General features: G+C 45.5%; 1 protein-coding gene across 2 annotated transcripts in view; it reads left to right on the top strand.

Moving 5' to 3' along the window:
* RTF1 (RTF1 homolog, Paf1/RNA polymerase II complex component) overlaps positions 1–9,655 on the top strand; it is a 64,265-nt gene extending 54,610 nt beyond the window's left edge. For both annotated transcript variants that reach the window (XM_006778071.2, XM_006778072.2), the window contains exons 8-18: positions 157–334; positions 810–892; positions 2,407–2,494; positions 2,593–2,700; positions 3,533–3,610; positions 4,109–4,230; positions 4,417–4,474; positions 4,904–4,981; positions 5,571–5,666; positions 6,561–6,672; positions 6,901–9,655. In XM_006778071.2, the coding sequence (XP_006778134.1) occupies positions 157–334; positions 810–892; positions 2,407–2,494; positions 2,593–2,700; positions 3,533–3,610; positions 4,109–4,230; positions 4,417–4,474; positions 4,904–4,981; positions 5,571–5,666; positions 6,561–6,672; positions 6,901–7,007 (1,108 nt within the window). In that variant the 3' untranslated portion in view covers positions 7,008–9,655. The remainder of the gene's footprint in view (positions 1–156; positions 335–809; positions 893–2,406; positions 2,495–2,592; positions 2,701–3,532; positions 3,611–4,108; positions 4,231–4,416; positions 4,475–4,903; positions 4,982–5,570; positions 5,667–6,560; positions 6,673–6,900) is intronic.
* Positions 9,656–10,367: the final 712 nt, after the last annotated feature.

The following is a 10,367-nucleotide window of genomic DNA, read 5'->3' as shown; positions in this document are numbered from 1 at the left end:
CACTACTGGTTAATAACAGGATTCTGTGACTACTCTTTCCTGTCGGCTCATTTATTTCTCCCACTGCCTTCATCACATGTACTTTGACTTTGTTAAGTTTTATCTGGATCAGTTTTTATGATGAACACTTTTCCCAGTGCCCTTCGTTCCTCACAGGAAAGAAGAGATCCCTCCGAAATCACAACCAGTGTCCTTACCCGAAGAACTGAATCGGGTTCGATTATCACGGCATAAGCTGGAACGTTGGTGTCATATGCCCTTCTTTGCTAAAACTGTCACAGGATGTTTTGTACGGATTGGCATTGGAAACCACAACAGCAAACCAGTTTACCGGGTTGGTGTTTCTTTCCTTGGACAGTTATCCATGTTTTAAATATAATTACTTTCTAAGAGATACTGCATAAATGTGTCACTCTTCTAGTCCCACTTGTTCTGGGTTGTATGGTCTTACCATATCTTACCCTGGAAAGCTTGGCAGTGGGAACTGACCTCCATGATCTTTATATTTGATAAAACTGACCTCTGGAATTCCAAGTACCTCCCCCAATAGGTAGGATTAAGTTGGAGGGGAAGCTTCTCATGAGCCGCACAGGTTAACTGCCTCCTCCCCTGGTGCTTGCTTACTCTGCACACGGGGCTCCTGGTGTTTGGCCATCAGTTCTAAACCTGAGAAAGGTGCCGAGGACACCTTTCAGCTGTGGACTCCTCTCAGTGCAGGGTCACCCGTCTGCAGTCGGCAGATAGAGCCAAAGGGAGAGTGTGTGGAGAGCTGACTCTGTTTTGAATATTGTCTCTGTCCTTTCTCTTAGGTTGCTGAGATCACGGGTGTTGTGGAAACCGCCAAGGTTTACCAGCTTGGTGGCACCAGAACAAACAAAGGGCTACAGCTACGGTAGGAGGGGTGTTTCTGTGTGGCCACTTCCGCTCCCATTGCAAACAGGCACTGCCGGTGTGGGCTGTTATTCTCTCCCACTGTGGTGGTTTTCTGGGACTTTTATTATGCTGTTGCCTGGAGAGAAAGTAGGATCTATGTCTCTCCTAGGGGAAATCAGAAATACGAAGTGGTAGGACATGTAGAAGTAGAAAGTCAGGTTGTAAGACCACCTCCTCGCAGAGCCCAACAAGCGTTTCCCGAGCATGGTCAGGAGGCTTGCTTTCTGGACGTGGCACTGGCACTAACTACCCTGGTCTTTGACAAGTCAGGTCCCCTTTCTGGACTTAGTTTCCTCTTCGGTAACGTGATACTTACTGAATGTCTGCTCTGTGCCATTGTTCTGAGTATCAGGATAGCAGTGACAGCAAAATACACACACACATCCCTGCCCTCTTGGCTCCTGAAGATTCTAAAGCCCCACATTGGTACAGACGCAGTTTGCCAGGACCACTGCAAATAGGAGGTCACAGACATTGCTCTGCCATGGTCTAACTTGCTCTCTACAAGTCCTCCCCATTCCTTCTCCCATCCCCATTATCTCCATTGCTCTGTTTGAAAAGAACCAATTGGCGAGGGCAGTGGCCATGATGTGCAGCGAGTGGCTGTCTCTAGGACAGCAGTTCTCAACCTGTGGGTTGCGACCCCTTTGGCGGTCGAACGACCCTTTCAAAGGGGTCGCCTAAGACCATCCTGCATATCAGATATTTACATTGTGATTCATAACAGTAGCAACATTACAGTTATGAAGTAACAACGAAAATAATTTTATGGTTGGGTCACAACATGAGGAACTGTATTTAAAGGGCCAGAAGGTTGAGGACCACTGCTCTAGGAGAATGGCACTGATTCACTTAACTTTGTCAGCACAGGGGTCAGTAGAAAGACAGAGTTCTTCCTCTCCAGGGAATATATCCATGGTATCTCATATTCTGGAGGCTAATTGACTGTGACAAATTTTATTATAAATGGACTTTTGAAGTACCAGGCCAAGTCCATAGCTTTCTTTTTTTAAATTTATTTTAAATTTTTATTGATTTCAGAGAGAGAGAGAGAGAGAGACATCAGTGATGAGAGAGAATCCTTGATCAATTGCCTCCTGCATGCCCCCTACTGGTGATCAAGCCTGCAACCCAGGCATGGGCCCTGACTTGGAATCAAACCACAAACCTCCCGGTTCATAGGTCAGACTCAGCCAGAGGCAGCCGGCTGGGCTGATTCTTACTCTTGGCTGCACATTGGAACAACCTGGGAGCTTTGTTTGTTTGTTCATTTCAGTGCCTGGTTCCTACTCCCAGATTCTTACTCAGTTTATCTACACAGGTGCTTGGACACTGGAATTTTTCTAAGTCTTGATGATGCTAAAGTGTAGCCAGGATTGAGAACCACAGATATAGATGGTACACAGTCCGGTAGGGTTGCTTTGCTGGTACTTGTCAACATATTCTTGGAGATGCTGTCTCTTTCTTATGTAGGCATGGCAATGACCAACGGGTATTCCGCCTAGAGTTTGTCTCAAACCAAGAATTCACTGAAAGCGAATTCATGAAGTGGAAAGAAGCGGTAAGTGGGCAGACAACACCTAGCTGTTCCTGAAAACGGTTACAGCGTTCCTTTCCAAAATCACTTATTATATAACCTTTTATCATGTTTTGGTCCAGATGTTTTCTGCTGGCATGCAGTTGCCCACTCTAGATGAAATCAATAAGAAGGAATTATCTATTAAAGAAGCTCTTAATTATAAATTTAATGATCAAGACATTGAAGAGGTAAGAAAACTGATACTTCAGAGCCTAGCGGTTCATCAAGAACCAGTGTTAGAGGAGAGCATGACTTTTCCCTCCTTGCATCATTTTTTTTAATCCTCACCCAAGGATATTTTCCATTGATTTTTAGAGAGCGTGGAAGAGAGAGGGAGAGACAGAGATATTGATGTAAGAGAAATGCATCAATTGGGTGCCTCCTGCAGGGGCCCCGGTGAGGGCCCGGGCTAGGGAGGAGTCTGCAACCGAGGTACATGCCTTTGACCGGAATCCAACCTGGGACCCTTCAGTCTGCAGGCCGACGCTCTAGCCACTGAGCCAAGCTGGCTAGGGCTCCCTTCCTTACGTCTTGGTGTTTTTAGCTGTGCTGTTATTGATGAGGCTGAGGGAATGCTGATACTGCTCTCTTACTATTTATAGTTTATCAGTGTTTTCTATACATTCTCATTTGAAGCTCTAGACTATAGAAGTGTATTCAGGATTCAGGGATCTGTATTCTGCTAGGGTTGGTCCTTCAAGAGTTTTTTTTCCTCCAAAATATTTTGGTAAAATTTTTTGATCTCTGTTCTCTTGGACAGTGGCTAGCCTTACAGTACCAGGCCTCTGGGCTGCTGCTGTTTATTGGTGCATGTTCCTTCAGACTGTCCCAGAAGAATCTCCGTGACCCCGGAAGCAGCATAGTATCCCTTGGAATGAACTCGCTCTCTCTGGGGCATGACACTGCTGTAGGAAGAGCAGCCCCCCTTTAACTAGCTGCTTGCCTCCAAAATGGGCTCACTTAGCCTCTCCAAAAATAGTTTAGGAATACCTCACTGCTGGTATCTCCTCTCTGGTACAGATTGTAAAAGAGAAAGAAAGGTTCAGGAAAGCTCCGCCTAACTATGCCATGAAGAAGACTCAGCTGCTAAAGGAAAAGGTAAGGACTTGCTCTCAGACCCTTTCCTTGTCCTCTGAGGCTACGTGAGAATCAGACTTGTTCCCCCTGGCGAGTCAGCAGAGGCAGGATTTTCCTTTCTATAAACTGAAGCTGATCTTGCTTGTTCTTTTCTTCTTACTTTCTAATCACTTCAGTTTCATGTGTGATCAGATAGACCCTAGGGTAGTATCAGTCTAGGTCTGAACAGATGGATTGTATTGCCACGCCCAGCTGCAGTAGGTGGTTTCCATTCTTCACATCAGGATAGGGGAGCCTTGTTTAGTGAGTGAGACATATAGGGCCTGCGTTCTGGCGTTAACGCTAGCAGGGGCCCAGAGCCAGGTAGCTGTATGGGAACGTGTTACTACTATAAGTTCTAAGTGTTATTTCACACCTCCTGTCATTTGTTCATATCGTGAGGTAGCTTGCCTGTGCGGGAAGTCAGGGGACACATGATACAAACTGTAGCCAAAATCACACACTTTCCTCCCTGTGCAGGCCATGGCAGAGGACCTGGGGGATCAGGACAAAGCCAAACAAATCCAAGACCAGCTGAATGAGCTGGAGGAGCGGGCAGAGGCCCTGGACCGCCAGCGGACCAAGAACATATCTGCTATTAGGTGTGTTACAGAGCCTGTTTTGATTGGGTTCCTATCCTTGGTCCACAAACCTTGCCACAGTGATCAGGTGAGCCTGTGGCCTTGTACACGCTGTGCTGCACTGGCTCCTCACCTCTCTGAGGTCAACTCAGTGGTTCCCTTCCTCGCTTCACAGCCCACTGACTCATTCCTCTTCTTCACCCTTAGTTACATCAACCAGCGGAACCGGGAATGGAATATTGTGGAGTCTGAGAAGGCCCTTGTGGTGAGTAAGACAACTTTATCTGGATCATTGAACATAATTTCAGTTAGTAAAATGATATGAAATCCTCTCTACATCTTGCTTGGGTTTATTTTTTAAATTATTGCAATAATGTGTTCACTTAAGACATATGTACTTTGTACGTATGCATACATACACCCATTCAGTTTATTAATTTATAGTGAAAAGCAGCAGTCTTCTTCTATGTCTTACCCCTCCCCATCCTTAGATTCTTCCACAGGTATTTATCTGTTTCCAGTTTTGTTCCTTAGGTGGTTGTCCCCATGTCTACTTTGGTATTCTTGAGGGGAAAAGAGGGATAGACAGCTTTGACTTTTTCAGGCCCTTGCAAAGACTTTTATTTATATGTGAGCTCATGATGAGAGGAGGGGAGAGGAGACACCGTTCTGTAATGCATGCTTTCTGTTTCAGGCTGAAAGTCACAACATGAAAAACCAACAGATGGATCCCTTTACCAGACGGCAATGCAAACCTACCATCGTTTCTAATGTGAGTGCCTAAAGAGGACGTTTTTACTCAGGACCTACATTCTGGGACATAAAATGAGTTCCATTAGGACAGTAGTCGGCAAACTGGCCCCTTGAATGTGGCTCTTCCACAAAATACCATGTGTGGGCGTGCACGTGCAGTGCGATAGAAACTTCGTGGCCCATGCCACAGGGCCAAAGAGCCGCATGTGGCTCACGAGCCACGGTTTGCCGCCCGCTGCATTAGGAGATTAATAACGAAGTTAAAAATAATGTCTTAGTGGGATTTGCTTGCCTCAAACTCTTGGGTCTGGATACTTCTTTTTTTTATCTTGCTATAGGATGTCCAAGTGGTAAAAGCCTGGCATAGATTTATAGAAACCTACGGACTAAACCACCCTGTGCCACAGACATTAGAAATGTGTAGGCTGGGTCACCCATCTAGAGCTGGCTAGACTGGGCGTGGCTTCAAAGCTTTTTGCTGCCTTGAGGAAAACCCCACTAAGCTGCTGATGGGACCCCTGTGGTGATTGTGATGTTAATGGTGGTAGATGGGAAAGAATCTCAGTAGGACTGTCCGAGTGTTGAACAATCTTATTTTCCTCTCTCAGTCCAGAGACCCAGCTGTTCAAGCTGCCATCTTGGCCCAGCTGAATGCAAAGTATGGTTCTGGAGTGTTACCAGATGCTCCAAAGGAAATGAGCAAGGTGAGTGCAGCACTGCCTCCCCTGGCCTAGTTTGGACTTGATTTTCCCATCTGGAGGAACCTGAAGTCCCGCTGACCGTCCTTTCTCCATCCCAGTTATGTACAGATGTGGAAAACAGCTGCTGAACTTTGGTCAGATAACTTAAATTCTAACCCAGCACCACTTCTTTTTTTTTTTTTTTTTAAATATACTTTATTGATTTTTCACAGAGAGGAAAGGGATAGAGAGTTAGAAACATCGATCAGCTGCCTCCTGCACACCCCCCACTGGATGTGCCTGCAACCAAGGTACATGCCCTTGGCTGGAATCGAACCTGGGACCCTTCAGTCTGCAGGCCGACGTTCTATCCACTGAGCCAAACCAGTCAGGGCACCACTTCTTAACTAAGGCTTTCACTGTGGCTTTAGGCAACTGACATCTAGTCCTCTGATCCACTTTTCTCTTATGTACAATGGGTATAATACTTATACCCTGCCTACCTCACAGGAAAATTAGGAGGAGCATATGACCTATGAGGATCAGACAATGATGAAAGTGAAAGCTCTTTGAAAACTGAAAATCTAAACTGAGGACTGCCCGAAAGAGAACTACTTTTCTGCCTAAGTTAGATCTTTTCCTGTCGAGCCCAAACTACCAGGAATTCCTGAAATCTTAGGTCAGAAGGCCTGTCTTTCTACCCTCACACCATAGGCATGAGCCTGCCCTCTCCTCTTTGCTTTTAAGCTTCAGAAAAAAAACCTCTTTGTCTGTGGCCTCCTGTCCTGAGACAAGGAATCAGAAAAGAGCCTTAGTAGGAAGATCTAATAAACTTGAGCAAGAGCTTTTACCATTAGTGCTGCTTGAAGTCCACTTACATTTATGCTTTTCTAATTAGTTTTTCTCTTCACATTGCAGGGTCAGGGAAAGGATAAAGATTTGAATTCTAAGTCAGCCAGTGACCTCTCAGAAGACTTGTTCAAAGTACATGATTTTGATGTGAAGATTGATTTACAAGTTCCCAGCTCAGGTAGGTGAGGGTGGGGAGTGGTAATGGCCAAGGACCAGATAGCTCCATGGCCCTCTCGGCCTGTAAGGCAGCCTGATTTAGGGAAGAAATGGGGGTTCTGCTCCTCAGTATTTATAGAGGCTGCAGGCATGTTTTGAGAGGGAATAGGGACATGCAGGAAGGCTACCCGAAGGCGTAAAGCACTACTTTTAGGTGCCTCAGCTGCCAATTTGCTCTTCTTTCTCATAGAATCAAAGGCTTTGGCCATCACCTCCAAGGCTCCACCAGCCAAGGATGGGGCTCCAAGGAGATCTCTGAACTTGGAAGACTACAAAAAGCGACGGGGGCTTATTTGAGCTCACCCAGCCTGCTGCTTCTGACCCTGCATGCCCATCAGTGTCCCGCCTTTCCTCTTCCTTTTTGTGCCCTCTTTGGGCTGGAGCAGCAGTAGAAACTGGGAAGAGACTCTAAACTGCCAGTCATCTGTAATATAAACCATTTGCTGTATAGACTTCCCTTGTCTGCACCATCTTCCATCAACCCTCCCACCTCCAGGCCTCACCCAGTGTGGACCTGGGCTCTCTTGGGCTTTATCCATGTCTTTAGACTTGTGTTTGCCTTTTTTTTTTTTTAAACCAGCACAGTTCATTGGCCACTCTGCACGCGTTCAGTATTACCGTGAAGCTGGGATTCTTGCTGGAGCCCCTGGTGGTGATAGCAGCAGCACTGGGCAGTCTCCTCCTGGATTGCCTGGAATCCAAACATTGAACATTTGGAACCTGGCCCTGGTGGAGGGAATGGGTTCTGGGCACCTACAGTCCTCCGTCCTCTCTCCTCATCTTACTCTTCTTCCCATCTCTGTGGAAGAGGGGTTTTCAAAATCAATTTAGTTTCCAAAAAGTGTACATTTGTGGGGAGGGAAGGGTGTCTATTTGAGTGAGTGAGAGTGTGTGTGTGTGTGTGTGTGTGTGTGTGTGTGTGTGTCTGTCTGCAAGTGTGGATTTTTTTATCATTTTTTAAAAATGCAGTACTCTTTGTATCAGTCTGTCATGGGTCTATAGCTGTTTCAGATTTTTTTCAGCTGTACTGGAGCATCTGAAACTGCAAGAAAGAAACTCATTAAATGTGATTCTTCTTAATAAACAGGCCTGACTGCTGTAGCTGTGTAACTTCCCTTCCCCACCTCCTCTTCCTCATCACCTCCTTGAAGAAAACTCCCCAGTGTGGCCCCTTCCCTCTAGTCTGTGTCCTGGCAGGTGGGAGGGAAGCCCACAGCCAAGTCCCAGGGAGGGCAGTGCAGGTGTCTTGCTCATCCCATGGGTACAGAACACAGCTTCTTGCCTGAGCGTAGAGGGAATCTTTTCCCACCCCATGTACTTGTATCTTTCTAGTGATTCTGTTTTGCTCTTTCAGTAAGAATAATATTTTGTTTTTAAGAGAAAGTATTTAACATGATGTGGCGAGAAAGAACACAAAAAGATTTAGATTGCAAATGTTACAAGCATGTGCAGTTTTGTGTGTGTATATACATATATATATGTGTGTGTGTATACATATATATATTGTGCAGCTAGGGTGAAGCCAGCAAAGAAGTGTGTATGTCTTTATGAAATGTTTGAAAAGAGATAAGCTGACTGCTTGATAATCATTCTCAGGTGTAAAGCTCCAAGTGTAAATAAAAGTGGCATTTAACAAATCTTTTCAGAACAAAGTACAGCTGACTATATATACCAAGAACTAAGCTAAAGAAACAGCTGAGCGCTGCTGATTCCCATGAGAGCGAGAGGAAATCTAGCTAGAAGCTCTGCTTTGTATTTCTTCTCTACTGTTCTTTAAGGACGTGGGGTGATGGGAAATCATGGAGTTAAGTTGTATTTAAACATAAAAATGAACTTGCTAATAACTCCTCTGGGTTTAGTAGAGCCTCAGCATTGCTTTAACTTAGTTTACACTTTTTTATTTTAAAAAATGCAGTAATGAATGGTTTTTAAAAAGTATTGTGACTGTAAAATTGATAAATATAACTGTAACACAGCTATGTGGTAGCTGTGACACAGTTCAGTTGGGCAAAGGAGTGGTGATGGACTCATTAAAATCATATATACTTGAATAGTCCATTGACCGGAACCCTTTATAGACTATTGTATAAATGTGGAATCACAGACTGTTAAATGTTGCCTGAACTCCAGCAGAGTCCCGGAGGCTGCTGGGACCTCTCCGATCATGACTGACTTGGACTTATTTCTCTTTCCTGGTTTTAAAAGACATGAAATTATAGAATCCATAGAATTTGCTGGAATCATTCTGATTCACCATGTAGACCTGTATTTAATATCATTTGGATTTTGGAGAAGTGTCAATTACATTTATGGCTGTGTAATAAAATTTTTATTAAAACTGCATCACACTGTAGCCACTTAACCACTACCTCCCCACATGCAGCTGCTGAAACTTTCGTTCTGAGACGCCAAAATAGCAGGGAGAAAAGCCAACCAAAGAAGACCGAAAGTTAACTCATCACTGAGTAGCCTACTTGGTGATTGCAATCAAGACTGAGGACTTGGCTCCAGTCTCAACTGAGGCAGGGCCTTGGAACTGAAATCCTACCCAGGCATAAGACATGAAATTATAGAATCAGCTGGGCTTCTTGGTGGTTCACAGTATTTCTTGTTTTCTTGTGCTGGGAAATTGCTGCAGGGCCCCCCTGCTCCACACCCCACCCCTACCCCCCACAATGTGGTTTCAGTGTTGATGGGTGCAGTACCTAAGGCTGTTTTATACATTTTTCACTTCCTTCCAAGAAGCAAAAAGGCCAGTGTCCATATGCCTAACTCATGATGTATAGGTCTGTTTGTCTGTCTTGCTTCTGACAGGTGCAGGGAAAGTCTACACCTGCAACTTCCCTTGAAAAAGAATGCTTTTGTTTTCTTTGTTTCTGTTGTGAAATCCTGACCTGTCACACAAACTGTACAGATATTTGTAAATAAATTTTATGCCGTTTTAACAAGAGGATCAGATTTAGTCCACAGATTGCATCCTGAGTGGCAACTCTCAAAGTCGTGTTTTGAAAATCCATGAGAGCCTCTCTTTTGCTTTCTCTCCTTTCTCTTAGTCCTACTTGCTCCCAAAATGAAAGTGGCTGTTCTCAGCTCTTCAGCAGCCTGGTTGCCCAGAAGCCTCTCTGGTATGGCAGTTGTCTGGAGCCAGAGTGACCTTCAGTTGGCCTGATTTACTTCCTACCTTGGAAGATACACGGCGCTTGGACAGAACTGGGTAGGCTCCTGATGCGCTAACCTCAGTGAGCATGTGGTCTGTCCAGCTTTCAGTTGGCCTGGCAGCAGTTTCTTTGCTATCCTGTTTTCTTGTGAAGGGGGAGCCCAGGGCACCCGTGTGTCCCTGGAGGAAATGCCCCAAGCCAGGAAGATGTGCAAGGGCTTCTGACACCCACTGCCTGAGGCTAGGCTGTGTCTCAGATCTTCCTGACCTTGTTTTCCCTCGGAAGCACATTCCTCCCCTTTAGCCCTGGGAAAGTGGGAGGTGCCCAGTCCTAGCCTGCCTCTAGTGTTGGAAGAGGTGGGTCACTGCGTTCACCCAGCAACTTAGTCCAAAGAGGTGTCCTCCAACTCCCTATCACTGCTGTACCTGACTATTGGCAGCAGTGGGCTCCCTGGGCCCTAGAGAGCAGGGATTTGAGCAGAGGACAGCCTAGGCCAGTG

Source organism: Myotis davidii, unplaced genomic scaffold (genome assembly GCF_000327345.1).
Source record: "Myotis davidii unplaced genomic scaffold, ASM32734v1 scaffold46, whole genome shotgun sequence".
Lineage (NCBI taxonomy): Eukaryota > Metazoa > Chordata > Mammalia > Chiroptera > Vespertilionidae > Myotis > Myotis davidii.
The sequence above is the reverse complement of the archived record's forward strand: the minus strand, read 5'-3'. Positions and strand labels throughout refer to the sequence as shown.